This window comes from Corapipo altera, unplaced genomic scaffold, assembly GCF_003945725.1.
Source record: "Corapipo altera isolate COAL_440 unplaced genomic scaffold, ASM394572v1 0, whole genome shotgun sequence".
Classification (NCBI taxonomy): Eukaryota; Metazoa; Chordata; class Aves; order Passeriformes; family Pipridae; genus Corapipo; species Corapipo altera.
In genome coordinates this window covers 34,415,775-34,434,790 of record NW_020884872.1, presented here as the reverse complement: position 1 = coordinate 34,434,790, position 19,016 = coordinate 34,415,775, and the positions used below count along the sequence as shown (strand labels likewise).

The 19,016-nt window shown below is 41.3% G+C and overlaps 2 protein-coding genes across 6 annotated transcripts in view; one reads left to right on the top strand and one right to left on the bottom strand.

The window, feature by feature from the left end:
* The first annotated feature begins 575 nt into the window (after positions 1-575).
* On the top strand, positions 576-4,735 carry SLC25A6 (solute carrier family 25 member 6). Its single transcript, XM_027643299.1, has 4 exons — positions 576-773; positions 1,709-2,195; positions 2,927-3,067; positions 3,511-4,735. Exons 1-4 carry the CDS (start codon positions 663-665, stop codon positions 3,666-3,668), a joined length of 897 nt encoding a protein of 298 aa, XP_027499100.1. The 5' UTR covers positions 576-662; the 3' UTR covers positions 3,669-4,735.
* A 1,847-nt stretch (positions 4,736-6,582) lies between these two features.
* LOC113947037 (granulocyte-macrophage colony-stimulating factor receptor subunit alpha-like) overlaps positions 6,583-19,016 on the bottom strand; it is a 17,969-nt gene continuing 5,535 nt past the window's right edge. For 2 of the 5 annotated variants that reach the window (XM_027643239.1, XM_027643245.1), the window contains 10 exons: positions 18,827-18,924; positions 18,521-18,657; positions 17,410-17,530; positions 16,546-16,878; positions 15,973-16,102; positions 15,709-15,881; positions 14,423-14,562; positions 11,867-11,897; positions 11,017-11,142; positions 10,061-10,416 (listed from right to left, as the gene is read on the bottom strand). In XM_027643239.1, coding sequence (XP_027499040.1) covers positions 10,319-10,416; positions 11,017-11,142; positions 11,867-11,897; positions 14,423-14,562; positions 15,709-15,881; positions 15,973-16,102; positions 16,546-16,878; positions 17,410-17,530; positions 18,521-18,657; positions 18,827-18,914 — 1,377 coding nt within the window. In that variant the 5' untranslated portion in view covers positions 18,915-18,924 and the 3' untranslated portion in view covers positions 10,061-10,318. Of the gene's footprint in view, positions 6,805-9,583; positions 9,666-10,060; positions 10,417-11,016; positions 11,143-11,866; positions 11,898-14,422; positions 14,563-15,708; positions 15,882-15,972; positions 16,103-16,545; positions 16,879-17,409; positions 17,531-18,520; positions 18,658-18,826; positions 18,979-19,016 lie in introns of those variants that run through there. The other 3 variants (XM_027643264.1, XM_027643230.1, XM_027643254.1) reach the window with 3 other exon arrangements.

The window sequence follows — 19,016 nt, the reverse complement described above, 5'->3', positions numbered from 1 at the left end:
CTACTGGCCTTCTTGTCCACCTGGGCACACTACTGGCTCATGTTCAGCAGCTGTCGACTAGCAGCCCCAGGTCCTTCTACACTAGGCTGCTTTCCAGCGATTCTTCTCCAAATCCGTAGCAATGCATGAGGTGGTTGTGACCTAAGTGCAGGACCCGGCACTTAGTCTTGTTGAACCTCAGACTGTTGGTCTCGGGTCATCGATCCTGCCCGTCCAGATCTCTCTGCAGGGCCTTCGTGCTGGGCGGTGCGGGGCAACACACCAGATGGGGCAACACAGAGCCGCTGGGCTCTGCAGGCTGGTGCGGGCGCTACCGACGGCGGCACCAAACGAACGTGGAGAGCGCTTGGGAAAGTATGGGTAAAAGTGTGAGCAGCGAGGTGACCGCCGCGCTGCCCCGCGGGGGCCGGGCCGGGGCGGAGGCGGCACTTGCCGGGCGGTGGCGAGGCAGGCCCGCCGTGTGTGACGCGGCGCTGCGGTACTGGCGCGGCGGGGCGGGGGGTGCGGGGCGGGCCCCCCGTAGGCCCCGCCCCCGGACCGGGCTGGCCAATGGGGTGGTGCGGGGCGTGGCCGGCGGGCCCGGCATTAAGGCCACGCGCGCGGCACGCCCGCCCTTTCGGCTTGAGGGACAGCGGCACTGACTCCCGGCTGCGCGCGCGAACATGGCGGACCAGGCCATCTCCTTCCTCAAGGACTTCTTGGCGGGCGGCGTCGCCGCCGCCATCAGCAAGACCGCGGTGGCGCCCATCGAGCGGGTCAAGCTCTTGCTCCAGGTCAGCGGCGCGGGCGAGAACGGCGAGCGCGGGCAGAGCCCGTCACCGTCCCCCTCAGGCGCCGGGCCCGGCGGGGGCACAGGTTCGGGCGGAGGGTGGGTGGGGGTCGCGGCCGCCGCGGGACAAAGGGCGCGGGAGAGGCGGTGGCGGCTGGCGGGAAGGTCACGTGGACGGTGGCGGGGAAGTCGAAGCCGGTTCCGCCGTGCGGGGCTCGGCGCGGCGGGCGGGCCCGGCCTAGGGGGGCGGCCGCCGCTGGTGTCACTTCCTGCCGCCCTCGCTGCCGGCGCCGAGGGCACGGCGGGGAGGCGAGGGCGGCCGCTCCCGCCGCCATCTTGGCGGCCCTCACGTGACGCGCGCCCGCGCAGCGCATTGGCCCGCGGGCGGGGCGCGGCCGGCGCGCGGGGCCCGGCGTGACCCGGCGGCGCCCAAGGTGATTGGGGTGACCTTCGCGGTGCCGCTGGCCGAACGCGGGCTCCTGCCTGCCCGCCCGCGCCCCCCCGCCCCTCTGTCAGTAAGGGCTCTGGCCTTTAGCTGGGCCTGTTCTGAGTGCCGCGTCCAGTCTGTCCTTAAACACCTCTGTGGACGGTGAGCCCACCACTTCCCTGGGCAGCCCATTCCAATGTCTAATCACCCTTTCTGTGAAGAAATTATTCCTAATGTCCAACCTAAATCTCCCCTGGTACAGCTGGAGGCTATATCCTGTTGTCCTGTTGCTAGTTGCTGGGATAAGAGGCCAACCCCCACTTGTCCCTATTTTTGCAAGTCCTGAGGTCTGAGGAAGTTAGGAAGCAATTTTAAGCCTTTTTCTTAACAATAAGACAACCCTAAGCCATTCAGAATTAACAACTTTTTTTGTATAATAGAAGCAGGGTTAAGCCCAGCTATGGCATAGGCCACTCAAGGCATGTAGTCAATATACACACTTTTATTTGCAGGTGCAACATGCAAGCAAACAGATTGCTGCTGATAAGCAGTACAAGGGTATCATCGATTGTGTAGTGCGTATTCCAAAGGAACAAGGAATGCTGTCTTTCTGGCGAGGAAACTTGGCTAATGTCATCAGATACTTCCCAACTCAAGCTCTCAACTTTGCCTTCAAGGATAAGTATAAGCAGGTGTTCTTGGGAGGTGTAGACAAGCACACTCAGTTCTGGAGATATTTTGCTGGTAACCTGGCATCTGGTGGTGCAGCTGGAGCCACTTCCCTCTGCTTTGTCTACCCCTTGGATTTTGCAAGAACCCGTTTGGCTGCTGATGTTGGAAAAGCTGGTGCAGACAGAGAATTCTCTGGTCTCGGGGACTGTCTAGTCAAAATTACCAAGTCTGATGGTGTGCGAGGCTTGTACCAAGGGTTCAATGTCTCTGTCCAAGGCATCATCATCTATAGAGCTGCCTACTTCGGGATCTATGATACAGCAAAAGGTAATACTTCAGAGGAGATCCAGTAAACCTGTTTTCACAACTGTATTGCCTGTTCTGGGATGTTCCACACTGTAATAACTACATTAAGGTAGAAGGGGATATCGGTGCCAGCATCAGTGACGCTGCAGTGTTGAAGGCAAAACTTGGGCATGTGTTGATGGCAGCAGCCTACTTTCAAGTATTGGTTTTGTAAGGAGTTGCTCCTGATGCCAGCAAAGTATGTTGATAATGATACACAGAAAAAGTTCTTTTTTGTTCAATGCATTCCTGTAGTTACATTGGACCAGTTCAAGAGTGTTCAGCAGAATGGAATTGAGCAATGCTTTTGTAAAGCACTTGGTTAAGCTGGACATTTGGGCATGTAGGCCATTGATACTAGTTTGGGGTAACGTGATCCACAGGGACAGTGACTTAATTTAGTGACGTTTCTTTTTAAAAAGAGTAATGAATAATTGAGACTTTCTCATGCCAGTCTGAAAAGAATCTTTGTTCTTAAATGTTAAGCTGTTTTGATAACTGAAGAAAATCCTGAATTTCTTTAGATGTTTTTTATGTTGCCTCAATGTGTTTAAAGTTTATGAAGTTGCAATTTTCAAGTATGGCTCTACAATGTTTTGTAACTAGGGCATCTAGTTTCCTACTAGTTCATCTAGGAAAGTAGCTGTCATGCAGTGAGTAAACTGGAGGAGGACGTCCAAGATAAAAAGCTAATTACTTCTTTTTTGTTGCAGGCATGCTCCCAGATCCCAGAAATACTCACATTGTTATCAGTTGGATGATTGCCCAGACGGTGACTGCTGTGGCCGGTGTGGTGTCCTATCCTTTTGATACAGTGCGGCGTAGAATGATGATGCAGTCAGGACGCAAAGGAGGTAGGCTGTAAATCTGTGTAGCTCTTCAAGCAGTGTTAACAGGATGGAGTTCTTTTTTACTAATAGCCTTGACACTGACATGAAATGAGGAAGTGTGCAGTAAGGTTCAACTTGTGTTTGTCCTGAATTATGCTGAGGACTTCTCTTTATTGAAAATTAAATAGGCAAATGGACTGCCTGTTTGTGTTGACAAATTAAATTACAGTAATTAGGGGTTGGAATAGTTGCCAAAACGAAAGCTTAACATTTTTACTTTGCAACAGCTTTTATTAACTAGGCAAGCAGATAGGAAGCTTTGCTGTTGGCTGTGCTAAGAATCATATTACAGTCTTAAAGTGTGGTTTGGGACATCACAAAGTAGTTAAGTGAAACAGGACAGTTGTTAAAAACATCTGAGATAAAATTATAGGAGTTAAGAATCACTCTTTGCTCTTTTCCTGCAGCTGATATCATGTACTCTGGAACGATTGACTGCTGGCGGAAGATTGCAAGGGATGAGGGAGGAAAGGCGTTCTTCAAGGGTGCATGGTCCAATGTTCTCAGAGGCATGGGGGGTGCTTTTGTGCTTGTGCTGTACGATGAATTCAAGAAAGTCATTTAAACAATTCCTAACTAGAATTGGAAATCAAATTGAGCAGATCATGTAGAATAACTACCATTATGGACCATTGACCTTCAAGAAATTCCTGTGAGTCTTATTTATCGGAGCCAGATGATACTTGTAGATGGGGCTAGAAACTGACATAGAGGACTGATCCATTTCTCTGTAACATGCATGAAGACACTGAATCTGGCAATTCAGTGTGCTGATTTTTCTTTTCAGCAATGAAAAATGAGTGGTGTTGGTTCTGGGTCCAAAGTGGCTACGTCCAGTTTAGGCAGAGAAAAATTGTTTGCCTGCGGATCAGTCCCCAGTTTCAAGTCCTATCTTCTAGGACCATAAAATTGTATTTGAAAGCATTTGCTAACAAATCATGTTCTTTTCCACTTGTACTGAAGCACTATGTACCATTTTGCACAGCTGAACATCTAGCAGTTTTGTTCTTAAATTGGGGCATTTTGCTGTAAAACAATAAACATACTTACTCTGTCTGTGTTGAAATTATTACATAAAACCTTTGGGAAAGCCTCTTTTGTTTGAAAACTTGTTTCAGATAATGGTTCCTCTGATACATTTAAACTACACTCTGTAATAGAATTAAGCTTTTAAAAAAAAAACCTGAATGTGAGAATTTTATGGGGAAGCATGGGTTGTACTGATAGAGACCAGTCCCATTCTTTGTGCCTGATGGTCTACAATGGGCTGCTGCAAGTGGCTTTTTGCATGATTCTTAGAAATTGATTTGCAACTTCTCATGATTTAAAATGGGGGGGGCGGGTTCCGTTGTGCTAGCAAAACCCAAAGACCCAAGAACTGTCAAAAAGTAATGCTCCAGCCCTTGGTAAAAGAGCTTAAAGTAATTTTTTGTTGTTAAATCAGTATTGCAAAGCAACATGGCATTCATGCAAAAATCCAGGAACCCAGTAAATGCCTTCAACTTCTGAGCGACCTATGTATTGTATTGCTGCTGTTTGGAAATGTTGATTGTGCCATTCAAGATACTGTTTGGCCTCATCTGTAGCAGTGGTCAGTCAGTACCTCTGTGGAAGGTTGAATTTAATCTGAAATGAGGCTCGTTCTAGGAGATTACATTGATGGGGTGTGTGGGAGGGAATGTGTATGTTTCTGTATTGCTGTAAAATAGTAGATCAAGGTAGGTCAGCCTTCAGTATTAACTGATTGGTGTCTTGGGATGGTCAGAAGAACAAAACCAAACTGGGTAATTTCTCATACCGCTATTCGAGGTAGTGTAATACCTATGTGCCGTTCTCCACATGTATATAATCTTTTATACTTTGTAATCTGCAAAAACACAATAGGAGGACTAGTAAAGGAAAACAAGGTGTTAATCTTTGTGTTTTAAGAACTCTCCCTATATCTGGAAAAAGCGTGTCATTGTATGAATCACTGAAGGCTGACTGAGCTGTCTTGAGTTCTTTCTGTGCCTTCTGAGGTTGGTATTCAAGATGAAGTATTTAAATTAACTACTTGGCTTTGGCTGGTTATTACCTTCCTCTCAAAAGGACTTACCTTTTTCCTTTCACTGTTGCACAAGTGCTGCTCTCAACGTGTGTATGAATGTAAGGACGTTACACAGTTCCTCTGTACACAGGCCAGTGCCAAAATTTATGTACCTATTTCATCCCTGTTGGGTAATCGCAGCTCCCTGTGGTGCAGGCAGGTCATTTGATGTTGACCTTGCCAATCAGCTTGCTGTTTCACTTGTAATTATATTGATGGGGGGGAGAGGGGAAGACATTTTGTCCATATAAACACATTGCTTAGGTTTATTTTCTGTATCAGTGGCTTGAAATGGTAGAGATAATGGTGGGATGCCTCACTGTGAGTGTATGCTGGCCCAAACTTTGTGAGAGGAACCAAACATGGCAGTTACTTGAGCAGCCCCTGAAAGGAATAGGACTTTAACCCCTTTTCTTCTCCAGAACTAGGTTTTAACCGCAAGAAATAAAAAAAAAAGTGCAAGTGTAGGTGGTTTTAATGTGAACTGCAATTTCCCTATGCTGTGCATTCAGCATGTACTAATTTGTGCTGGTTTGGTTTTTTTAATATATGGCTTCTCTCAGTCATGCAGCAGCAATTTCCAATGTGCCATGAAGTTTAGGAACATAAGAGGCAAACAATAAATGAGACTTTTAAAAAAAGCATTTGTTTTCTGCCTTATTGAGACACTGTGCAATGCATTCATTTTGAAAAATATTACTGGAAAGCAGCCAGAATTTGTAAAAGTTCTGGCGTCTAAAACCTATATTATTTTTAAAAGGTGTTGGAAACTGAATTTGCACCCTTTGAAGGGATTCTAAAATGCAGCTATTAAACCTTTATTACAGATTTTTTTTCAGTCCTCACAACTGTTAAGCCTAGATGTTTTTGAAGGCTTTAAATACTGTCTGTGATTTAAGTACATGCTAATCCTGCAGAAGATTGGAGTGTTACAGAGGTCTGTATTTGCAGTGGCAGTACTGAGCTCATGAAATGGCTGACTGGCAGACCAGTATTAATAGTTATATTTGACAGGTGTAATTTTATTTCCCATTTTTACCTTTGGTATTGCTGGTTGGAAGATTAAAGGGCGCAATTTTAAACACATTTTGAATAATTTCTGCTAAAAAAAACCCTGAGCATATGAAAACTATACAATCATAAAATTACTGTGGCATTCTTAAGCAGGCCTGTCATCTTCCAGGAAACCTTTATAGTCAGAGGAAAGAAGCTTCATAGCAATGAAGACAGGAAATGAGTTTGTTCTGGATAAGAGGCCTTGGCTCACATTGTGAAGAACATCCTAGCAAAGTTTAAGCATGTCTTCAAAGTAGACACTTGCAGAAAAGTGTGGCTGCTGGCCATTTTGGTTTCAAACAAAGGGTGAAGAATAAATTTCACAGATTTTTCTCCCCTTGTTTCTCCTGCTCCATTTAAGTGGATTTTTATGGGACAAACAGTGTTATAGGCAATTATATTCTTTTATAGGCTGGTTTGAAGTACTTGTCAGCAGGATCCGTGCTTTTATTTTGTATTGGGGGAATCAGTGTATTTTCTTCTTGGAAAGTTGGGTCATCTCTTCAACTGTAGTTACTTCCTCAGTATGACTTTTTGATGATAGATTTACATATTCTGTCTAAAGAGAAAGAAAAGTCTGTAACATGCAGTAAGCTAGAGAGTCACTCTGTCGATAATCAGACAACACTAGATACACCAGTACCAAAGGTGCCTCTTCCTGCTCTTTCATTACTTAAAGAGATGCTTGCAAAGCAGGAGAAAGTGGTTTTAAGGACAGTTAGGACAGTTTTACTTTTAATATGTACAATCAGTACTAGCTGTTTGTCAGCAGAAGGACAAAGAATAGAATTTTATCTAAATGCTGGACAACCTTAACTGAGACAATAGAAGGAATTTATTCAGTGGGTATTGCCCAAATTTTTGATATGTAAGCATTAGCTAGACTTCTAGAGAAAATACTTTGGTTGCTATTACACATTTTAACATCGGTTAACCTGGAGAGTGGATATTCTAGGAGAGTGGATGTTGCTAGATAAGATCATAGTACTGATACAGCACTCAGAGCTGAAAGTATTGAAGGGAGATAAGTATGATTAAAAAAAAAAAAAAGGAGGGATAGTACTGGGGGGAAAAGTTAAAAAAAGGAAAGACAAGCTGCTGGTATGTGACAACATCAAACCAGGATGTCTTTGTGGGAAATTTTTTTCTAGGAAATCAGGGATTGGTTAAGCACTGCAGGGCTTCATGATCATGGTGTTTTGTGCTGCTTGGCTGCTCTGAGGAAAATGCACAAAGAGAGTGTCTTTCAAATCCTTGGAATGAATTTGATCTGGGAAAAGAGGAAAACTTAAGTGTTAGACTTCTGAGCGAGGGTGAAAAAAGTATCTGGGGAGAGTGAGTGAAATGTCATCAGACTTTGGTAGTAAGATGAGTAAAATAAAATGGATTAGACGAATGCAAGGTGGCTGATGCACTGAGTGATTTGGTTGGTAGGATCTTACAATAAATAAGAAAATTGGTAGTTTTTTAACATGAGCATTTTAAGAATACAAATGCAAACTCAGTGCAGAAAAGTTAGGATTTTGTAAATAGAGATATTTCAGTGATATAGGGAAAAGTATAGTGAAACTTAAAAAAAAAAAGAAAATGTGAAAAGGTCATTGAGTAAGTCGGGGCAGAACAAAGAAATGCAAGCTTTAAAGAGGTGTGATTAGCAAGTTATAGGTTTCAAAATAACTCATAAATCCATTAGCACTAAATGTCAGGGAGAGAGTGTTCTGGTGTTCAGTAGAGGAGAGATCTTGAAAATACCGGTTTTGTACTTTATTTTCTGCTTTGAAGAATTGCAGCGTTCAATCAGTGTTAAAAAGATACCTGAGTTTGGAGGGAAGAAGTATAATAAAATTAGACTTTAAGACTAGATCAAAATGGGCAAAGAGGAGTCTAGAAGCTGTTTAAACATGTCATAATCATGAATTACCTTCACAGTGCCTGTTGACAGGTATGAGGCAACCTGAGGGCTTCACTTGAACTCTGGCAACTGCTGCTGTTAAATTGTTGCCTGCATGGGAGAGCCTGTGCCAGCATTTAGAAACCACATTGACAAAGGCCTTTGGGCTGTAATGGAGTGATTTGATTAAGTCTGGTAGTATATGCACAGAAATTTGGAAGCCCCTCAAGTTTAGGAAAAGCAAGCAGTCTGGAGAGTCTGCAATTTTTGAAAGACTGCTTGCTACTGTACTAGCTCTTGTTATTTAATATGATGGACTGTGGATGGCTTATGCTCTAGAAGCCTGTTATGAAGTGAGATACCAGGTATTTATGACTTAAGGTGTATGAGGAAACCTATCCATGTCACATTCCTACCTGCTTTCTGTGAAAGTCAAAGGTGGTAGCACCAAAAGATAAATTAAATAGGACAATGTGCTGGTATATAGTTACAAAACTAGAGAGTTTTAGTAGTCAGAGCTTTGAGGATTCTTTGTAAACAGTCGAAGGAAGATTTCTGTGCCACTTTTGAAAGCCTCATTGGAAAGCATGGTGTTGCCACTGAATTGTAGGCAGTACATGACTAGCCTGATTTATTGACTTTGCTTTAGCCAGCTGAGACAAAGCATTCCCTCACAATGCAATCACCATACAACCACTGCCCAAATGGACAATTTGAGAAGCATCGATGGTTTGAAGCCTGGTTGTCATGACGTGTAGAAAGACAGGAAGAGTTACTTGCTGTTAACAGTGCGTAAGATACTGTAAAGAGGAAAGGAATAAGGATAAAAAGTAATGGATTTTAAGTGCAGTAAAACAGGCTATTAAAAAGCTTTTTAAAAGTGAGGATAGTTAAAAATATAGAATAGGGTACATAGGGATGCTACAGTATATTGGTCAAATACAGTTTTTACAAAGCACTGAAATCACTAATCCTGTGCTGGTGCGAGAGGAAGACTACTTAAGCTGTTGAGCCTTCCCAGCCCTGTTGATTTTCATTATTCAGTGTGACAGGATTTTTACATGGGGTTGATCAGGGTTATAAAATACATATTCACATTGTATTATGTATTGTGTGATTGATGTTTGAAAATGCTAATGGAAAGTGTTTTCTTGGGTTATTTTCAAAGTATGAACAGCAACCTTGTAGAGCTTGTATGCACAGAAATTACCATTCTCCATAAAAGTGAAAACTCTGGTCTTAAAAGATGGCTGCAAATACCAACAGGATAATCATTTGTCTCAGCACTGCCATAGAGCATTTCAGGTTTCAAAGCGGCGTACCTTGCATGACAGGCACTGGTCTTCATTGGACCAAATGTAACACTTATCTTTATATGTCAGTTCTAGTCTTTGGCCTATTATGGATTAGAGTTAACAAATTTGACTGAATTGAAAAGAAGCCATACCTGGATATCTTCATTGGTTAATACGTTAAATTTGTCTCTCGGTTGTGGTATAGGAGGAAGTATGTTCTTGAAACTGCAATACCTTTGGATAGAAAATGGCATTGTGGAGAAATTTAAAATACTGGTAATATAACTTACACAAACATTGTGTGTTGTAATTTAAGGACATTCTTTCATTTTAAGATTGAATAGCTATTACTCTACAAATTAAGTGAAAATAAAAATATTTTGAGTGGGTTAACTGGTGGGTAACTATTACTATACTTATCACTTGGGTAACTAAAATTTATTTTGTGATGATAGTCAAAATAAATACTTTATTAATCAATGACTTTGAATAAATCACATGACATAACTGTCTTTAACCACTGAGTGAGAAGTTTTATCAAAATAACAATACGTTAATTTGTCCGGATTCCCTCTTGTCTGGTACTGTATGCAGCCAGTGGCTTCAAAGCAACCTGGATGTCAAATGCTTAAAAATAAGAACACAATAGCTTTTGTAGGATCTGGTAGAATCCAGGATCCACTTAGTAACTTCAATATCCTTTCCCCATTTTTCACTTGTAGTGATTTTGTGTGCCAAAGGACCATCCACAACAATACTGGCGATAATACATTTTGACACTGATAATCAGATTATTTAAGTTTGCAGGTAGGAAAGTAGGAGATTGAAGGAACGTGTTTCGTAGAGATAATACTCTATCAATAGTATCTACAGAAAAAAAGGTTGATTTACCTTTTGAAAAGACAATACAGGAGCACTGTCACTGATATTGTTCCAAGTGCTATTAGAAATAAAATCACAAAAATAAAGTAATCTTTCCCTTGACCTGAAACATCCAAGAGAGAGAAATATCTCAGCATACCAAAAATCTCCCTAGGAGACTGTCAGTAATGAATGCAAGTTTCACAATTTATTCTTAATTATTCAAAGGACTTCAATTTGATTTTCTTACAGAAATTTGGCAAAAATTCAGGTTGACTTGATGCATTTTAAACCATTTCAAATATTTAAAATTTAGAGAAATTGAAAAATAATCCAGAAAAGAAGAAAAATAAACAGAGTTACAGTACAAATAACTGAGCAAAATTAGTGGAAAGGGTAAAAAGAGAGAAGCAGAAGGAAGGGGATGATATTCATGGTAAAAACTTAAAAGAACTCGGAGGCATCCTCATCACTTCAGGCCAAAAGGCAAGAGTGGGTCTATTTTCATCTGTTCCTGTAGCCCTGGCATCTGAGTAACTGCTGCCTTCACAATCCCAGCTAACCAAAGGTTCTGCTGCCAGAGTACTCTTCCTCATTAATAATTTCCACCCAGTTCCTTCCATGTAAGGGTAAGAGTTAAGATTTTATTCACTCCTTTGTCTGTGAGGGAGAAAGGGAAGCAAACATGGTAATACTGAAAAAAAATAGTATTTCATAATCTTACCAAACTCAATGGGTTCACTCCATTCCCCCCACTTTGAGCTTACGAGACATTTTGTTCCACGTGCTCTGATTTTCAGAATGTATCGGTTTTTCTCATTATAATTTTGGAATTTGTATCTATCATTCCCTACCTAGAAGCAACGTAATCAGATTAACAAAAATTAAAATTAATTTAAAAAAATTAATTTCAGTATGATTAAAATCATATTAACAAAATATTAACAAAATTTGGGGTTGATTTCATTATACAGTTTCTAGAAAAAAAAAAAATTTGTATGATTTTTTAGGTATGTACTAGTTAAATGTTTATCCTGCCATCAAAACTTTCTCTTTTTTGAAGGTTAAAACTAGATTTTTGAAGTTTATTGGGTCTTTAATTTATTTTATTATGCTTTAAGGACACTTTTTTTTCCTGTTCCTGTTTATGGATCCTAAAAAAATCAGAAAGACACAAAGCAGAAACTGCAGAAGTACCCTGTAAAATCCCCTTGCAGCCTTCATGGGGATAAAACATGCAAATGTTCCCTGCGTGGTGTCTGTTTTTGCTAAAGAGACCTAATATTTTTAAGACAGTACAACAACAGATATGTATTATCTGGCCTCATGATACTTTATACAAAGTCTAGAATCTGTCAAGCCTTTCCAAGGGTCAGAGGACCACTCATTTTTTCAGGGAAAGACTGACAGTATGTATTAACTTCCACAGGTTTTGAAGATCGTTGTACTCCCTTTGTCTAGCTGTCCTTAGATACAGATGCAAACCCTATAGTTCTAGAAGTAAGTATATTTTCTGTAATAGTATTTATACGCTTAAGTGAGCAAAACCACAAATTTGTGCATGGCAAGAATACTTACAACCATTTTCTCTTCTTTGGGGTCATCCTGCAAAACAAAGACAAATCTTCATTTTTATTATTTTCTTATCAAATAATAAAACATTTCTTTCTGGTTCTCTTTTTCTTGCCTTTAAAGAACGTAAGTAATTTTAAACTGAAAAACTGGATAGTCTTCTCCAGTAATGTCCCAGAATAACAGCATTTTATTCAGAATGTTGGCTTCCTACATTTCCTTTTAGAAAAGGAAGGAAACATGAATTAGTTATCATTAGATGTGAGAAGCTGTATTTGCCACTAAGGGCGTATTTAGACTGTACATTCTCATCCAGTAGAAGTATATCCAAATTATGCGAGCAATCACACCATCCTACACACACAGCAGGTCTGGAAGCTGTGATTTCACAGGAGGTTTATAACATGGGGCAGAAAAATGATGTGAATAGCAAATTTACCCTCCTTCCAGTCAATGTTATCCGTGCTCAAGGGCTTTCCCCCAACTACTGTGAAGAGGTACTTACACATCCTATACAATCAAACTTTAATTAACTGGAATCAAACTTTTACCTGCATCAAAGAACCTGAAAATTTGGGGAAAAAAAAGATAGGTTCAAAAATGAGTGAACAGTTTCAACAGCAGTGATTTTTAGCAATGATCTCAGAAAACATTGAAAGGCTGAGGTCCTGGAAACAACTGTCACATGAAATATCAGGAGGATAGCTAACACTGTGGAAAAGTCAGAAAGGTGTAACTGGAAGGAATGTCTCGTTACAGAATACACACCCACTGTGTGTCTTGAATTATAATGCAGACTAGTATTTCCCCATCATTCATTGTCAGCTGAGCTCTTTCAGCTTAGGACATGATGGAAGTCAATCAGCCTGTGCTGTGAGTGGGCAGTGTAAATGAGTTACTTAAGCTTTAATTTAGTGCCATTTACCTCTGTCAGCCCCTCCTGAAAGGTGTGAGTTTTATCTGCCATTTCCATGTAGATACCTCTGATACCTTCAGTAACTCTAGCACCTCAAGGGGAATGAGCCCTTCCACAGCACAGAGCCCTAGAAGTGCATTGTCTCTCAGGGGATGTTTGTGCTCCTTTGCAGACACCTACATTAAGGTGTCTCAATCTGCAAGATGAATTTCACACCCAAATGTAGAAATCTACACTGAACCTCATCCTTTCTGACTGTGGCACAGGAAAGAAGAGGTAACGTATTTCTTTCAAATAAATTTTTTGATAATATTCCTTTAATCATATGTTGTGGCCTATATCTTTACGTAAAAAATTCTACGTATTTCACACAAGATCTTCCTGTCAAATTATACCTACCAAGCTGGAAAGCTATGTGTACTGCAGTTGCTCCTTGAAATAGCTACAGCCTGCAAGCTGTAGGCCTTGTTTTGAATCAACGAATAAGATTTAATGGTGTATTGTTTTATTTCAATTGTATATTTATGTATTTTATTTCAGTTGTATAGTTATGTTTAACTCTTAGCTGATCTTTCCTGCAATGGTCTTGTTCCTGAGAATTGCCACTGCTGTAAGCTTATGAGCTGCAGCTGGGAAGTGGGATAGGTGGGAGCACTAATTTGCCCCAACACAGGTGTCATCCACTTGTGGAAATCACATACTGGTAAAACAGGTATCCCAGCGATGAGGAGGAAGAGTGCTATATCTTGCCTCCTTGTCAAACTCCTGGACTCAAAAAAAATTCCTGGCCTTTGTCCTTAGAGATGTTAAAATCAGGTCCTTTAGACACTGAGATTTGTGGAGAAGGATTTGACACCTCAGCCTCTCTGCTCTGTCATATGTGATGGAAACCAGACATACCCTAGCCTGGAGAAAAGCAGACTCAGGGGAGACCTTCTCTTTCTCTACAACTACTTGTTGCAGAGTGGGGATAGGTCTCTTATCCCTGGTGACAAACATTAGGAGGAGAAGAAACGGCCTCAAGTTGCACCAGGGGAAGTTTAGTTTGGATATGAGGAAATAATTCTTCACTGAAAGGGTGGTCAGGCATTGGAGCAGGCTGCCCAGGGAAGCAGATGAGTCACCATCCCTGGAAGTGTTCAAAAGGCATATGGATATGGCACTTAGTGATGTAATGTAGTGGTGATTATGGTGGTGCTATGTTAGCAACTGATGATCTTGAAGGTCTTTTCCAACCTTAATAATTATTCTATGAACCAGGGTGAGCATGAGGAGCTCAGAACCTGGGCACAGGCTGGAGGCTGCCACCAAGCCAGTGCCCTTGTTGCAGGTCACACAGTCGTTCCTCCTGTGACATGTACTTATGCAGGACAGCATCACAGGTATTCTCAAGTCTTTCTCAAGCATTCTCAAGACAGAGATTCCTCATAACATTTCCCTGCTCTCCTCTGCTTTTCTACTTCACATCTCTGAGAAGTCTGAAAAAAGATCATGAGAGATGGGATGTGAGACTAGCAGAGCTGGAGCAGGAGGACACCACAGGTCATGAGAGAGAAGTTAATTAATAAAGGAATCAGAAGTTTGCACATTATAGCTACATGCATGTACGTACAGTGGCACAGACAAACAAAGAAATTTTTACCTTATTTTGTATGTTAATTTCATACTGAAAACACTTTACTTTTTTCACGTGACTTGTAAGGGGTGGATGCCATGTAATTGTGCAACCCGCTGGATCTCCAGTACAATGGACAGTGACATTTAATGGAGCAGCGAGTATTTCTAGGGGGAAAAAAAAGGAATAACTAATGTAGGCATGGTCAGTAATCCACTACATCTCATGCCTTCGTAGCAAAATGCATGTCAAGGTGAGGCAACTGATGTACAGCTGTGTGCCACTGATTCTAACAAAAGTTATTTGATAAACAGCAGCAAAATACCATACCAAAACTTGGGAATATATCACTGCAGTTGCTGGACATCAGAAGTAACTGAAGTTCATGTGAAAAATAATATGAAGGATTTTGTGTAATTCAGCAGTGCAATAACAGTGTCACTTTTCTTCTACATCTGTTTTCCAATTTCATATTGACAGTGCAAGTCTCCATAGAAAGAAGGATGGAAGTTTTTGTACCTGTAGTATTTTTCATGTAGAAGAGCAAGGCATTGGAATTTGAGTGCCTATAGACTGTGACCTAAGTGTCTAACCACTACAGTCAGTGGAGACCTCTCCAGTAGTGCCTTGATGGCTGCAAAGCTCTTTGGCACACCATGGAGCAGATGTGCTTCTCTAGATAGCTCTGAGCTTCACAGCCCCATCAGCTACAGTCAGGAGTCACTTGTGTTGCGTTTCAGACCACACAGGACACTCAGAAGGACCCTGGTATCTCATGGGTCCCGGGCCACATCTGCAAGCCTTGTGGATGCCTCAAGTATCTGAGTGTGTCTCAAATGGCACTAGAGGGGTGTTTTTAGGCAACTAAATCCCACCCCAAATCTTTATTGGAGCTTAAACACCTAGTTTGCACATATTGATCTAACACAGCCTTAATTTGCAAGTTGAACCCTCACTCTGGTTTTGGGACATGTAGCTCTTGTGGGTCTCAGGGAGGTGTGGGATTAAGGGATGGCAAAATAAACCCATCAGAAAGGTAGCCTTGAAAGTCTAACCATTGTGTTTCATTAATTGGAATCCATGGATATGTTCACATCACTTCTCTGAGCAGTTGTTTCAGGCTACCTCTACCTTTGCTTGTTTTAGTTAATTTTTGGAACTATATTCTGTCAGCTGTAGGGAGCAAAGTCTGTCCTGCAGTGCAGGATCCTGCAATGGCCTACATACTTTGTTTTAATCTTATTTCCAGAGAAAAATTCACCACTTCCTTATTTTATAAAACAGTAATAAAATAAAAATGTTCAATTATTTACCAATTTTATACAGGTCAATGTACTCATCATAGAACTGGATCAGGGAGTCTTTGCTAGATCCATTCACCATGAAGTAAGCTTTTCCAATTATCTTCACATTTTGGAATCTACATCCCATGTTTCTGCCGTTTTCATCTTTAATGTAAAGCTCACATTCCACCTCCCCATCATCTCTGTATAAAGCAAGGTATTTTCATTAAACATGGGTAGTGTGATGTGTTGAATGAGAATTCAGACTTCCCTGACTCAAGCAGACCTACTTACCTTGAGTTCTGCCAGTAGAGAAAATACTGTGTATCTGCTGGAGCACCCCTTCCTGCCTGCCAAGTGCAGTTCATGAGGCAAATGTTATAAATCACACAAGAGAAATTTTCAATGGCTGACTCATTCATGCCTGCAAACAGAGGAATATCTGTGATGAGGAAAAAATCCTATGACTCCTCCAATCTGGAGGATCATGGCACATGCTTAGGTGTGTTAGATGCCTTCAAGTCCATCTAGTTATTACTTGGGTCAGGAGTGAAAACTAAGAGAATTATCACTCCATTTTAACTGCCTCTTAACTGTGAAACTTGTCAATAAGCAAAGCATTCACACACAGAAAGGAAGGCACATTGCCTTTTACCATCGTGTTGCTACAGAGAGAAGTATTTCTCCTTTTGCAATTAATGCTCAGGAATCCGCTCCTAAAAGTCTTCACAGAGAGGACTAAAAAAGCTGAGACTTTTAAAAGCAAATTTGGACTTCTTCCTGCTCTCCAATCAAGCAACTTCCTTGTTAGATCTTTCCACCCTCACATGTGTGACAATGACTTGTTCTGTTCCTTTTCTGGAGTACGTTGAAGTGGGAATGTTTCTTTGGAAGTTCGCTTGTGGCCAGGCTGTGTGAGCATGCTCAGCCTCCTTCTCTCTTCTCCTTCAACCAGTTTTCTGCTTCTTTCTGTGGTATGCCCCAAATTCAGTGAAAGGGTGGAGGCTTCCTCTGCTACTGACTCCAACCTCCTCCAGTGCCCATTGTCTAGGGCACCCTTGTGGAAGCACGGGGGAATCCTCTGAGGAGCCCGAATGCTTTGGAAGGTAGGGCCAGTGGGGGAGGAACACCAAAAGCAACAAATTTTGTGTGTCCTGCCTTGTATTTTGAGGGTCGCCATTGGTGTTTCCTCTGCCAAGTCTACAGGAAGAGATGAGCACGGAGTGTTTTCTCTGTTTAGACATGAGCAAGCTGCTAATCTCATCACCTCTGTCATGTCTGAGATACCCTGGGTACACACAGCTTCAGGAACGCTGTTGACAAGGGAATTTTAGTGGAGAACTTTGAGCTGAGGAGGAGGGGCAAAATGGGTTACAACAAATTCACCAACAGCCCAATAAGAAAGCATTTAATAAACAAATAAGCACTAATATCTTAATTTGTAACAGCCAGAACAATTATTTGAATCTACCCTTAAACCCCTGTAAGTCATTGGCCTTTTGGAACCTTAGTATAAAAGAGAATAACACAATTATGGATACACTTGTGGTAATGCATATCTTGAGGAATGGTTGAGACATTCATTACAGAGCAAATAATTTTAACAGATCTGCAAAAAAAAAAAAAATTAATAGAAAATGTAGCAGTTACCTACTGTGTAAGGAACTGTTTTCTAAGACAATTAAAAGATTTAAAAGATTGGAAATGGAGAAAACCTTAGCCAGACATTACCTCCAGGAAAAAAGGTGCATTTTTTTGAGATGTTTGTGTTTGGCACTTCAATGATAAAGAATACCCCTTTGTGCAGAGGCATGTACAGTTCTTCTGGAAACCTCCATAGTGGACTATTCACCTGAAAAAGAATATGTTGATGTTTTATTTTTCTGCTTTTCCTCTTTTGGTGTTAGATGATGCTGGCTGTGGAAGTGCAACTCAGGAACTCAACTCCATGTATATGATATATGTTTTAGGCTCAATAGCTAACTCCCTCCTTTAGCACTCCAGGGTGGTGTAGAAAGGAACTGAGGGATTGATAACATAACAACACAAAAAGCTTTGCAGCTCAGGAGTTGATACTACAGTTGTGTGCGACTATTACAGAAGGCTAATAATGCTCCAGTGGCATAACAGAAGATGATTAATGAATAAGGGAGCCACAAAGGAATTTAATCATAGGATTAAGCAAAATAGAAATCCTCATCTGACCTGCCCAGCAGTCAGAAAGGTGTCTATGGCATTATACTTATAATCTTCAATAAAGATGTGATGGACTTCATAATAGGCATTTCTAGTTAACACATCTGCTTTGCTGGGCTAAATAAGCCACTTCTCTCTTTTTCTGTCAAGCTTCCTATTTTTCTCCTTGGATATTATGGGTTTATAACATAACCTGTGGTACAAGCATGATCCAGTTCACTGGGAAACAAGTGAAGAACTTGAGATAATGAAAAGCCATGGCCGTGTTTGCAGAATTAATTTATCTGAAGGGTCTCTCGCTCTGTCTCTCTAAATTTGCTAGAAGTCTCACTTAGTCTTACAACCCCTTTGTTTCAGCAGCTAGATCTCTACTCATGATTCAACGTAGGCACAGCACAGTCCAGGCTATCACTTCCTTTCCAGTTTGATGCCAGAACTTCAGCTCTGTCGTATGCATGGGATGCTCCTCTCACAGTAAATGCATCCTGGCATTGCTGATGGCTTTCCACAGCCCCTGACATATCAAGCTGTGGACTGTAAAAAACCCACACCTCAGATGTTATCTGCAACTATTTCAAAGTAAGTGAAATTGATAAGAGGTAAAGAAAAAGGTGCAGTTATTTATCCCAATGAATAGCAAGTTTACCTCTGTCTCCATGCTTTCCATGTCCCAGTTCATGATGGTACATTTATACATAGAAAAATTCTTGCTGCTCTCCCAGGACAGTTCCATTTTTCTCCAGTCCACATTCACATTTTTAATAGGTGATTTTTGTGCTTCTGCTGAAAGCGATACAGCACAAGTTCTGTAAGGATATGCTATTCCTTTTTGAATGCAGAGGATAGTATCTGTCAGGCTCAAGATGATAATTGCCAGTTTAATTGCAAATATCTCTGATAAATAAAGAATTAAACCTTATTTCTTGGGTTATATTTGCAAAAACATACTTACACTCCATACACTGGATGTCAGCGTGCAAAGGATGAAAAAGCATCACACACCACCAAATCATGCAAATGAGTCCAAAACTATCAAACATATTTTCTTCTCTAGAAAGAAATAATGAAACCTTCAGAAAAAAAAAAAGAGAAGAGAGAGAAGAGAAGAGAAGAGAAGAGAAGAGAAGAGAAGAGAAGAGAAG

Coding starts and splice junctions, on each gene's coding strand:
- SLC25A6 (XM_027643299.1), top strand. CDS start 663: ATGGCGGACCAGGCCATCTCCTTCCTCAAGGACTTCTTGGCGGGCGGC. Junction 774..1,708: donor GGGTCAAGCTCTTGCTCCAG/GTCAGCGGCGCG, acceptor TTTTATTTGCAG/GTGCAACATGCAAGCAAACA. Junction 3,068..3,510: donor GCAGTCAGGACGCAAAGGAG/GTAGGCTGTAAA, acceptor CTTTTCCTGCAG/CTGATATCATGTACTCTGGA.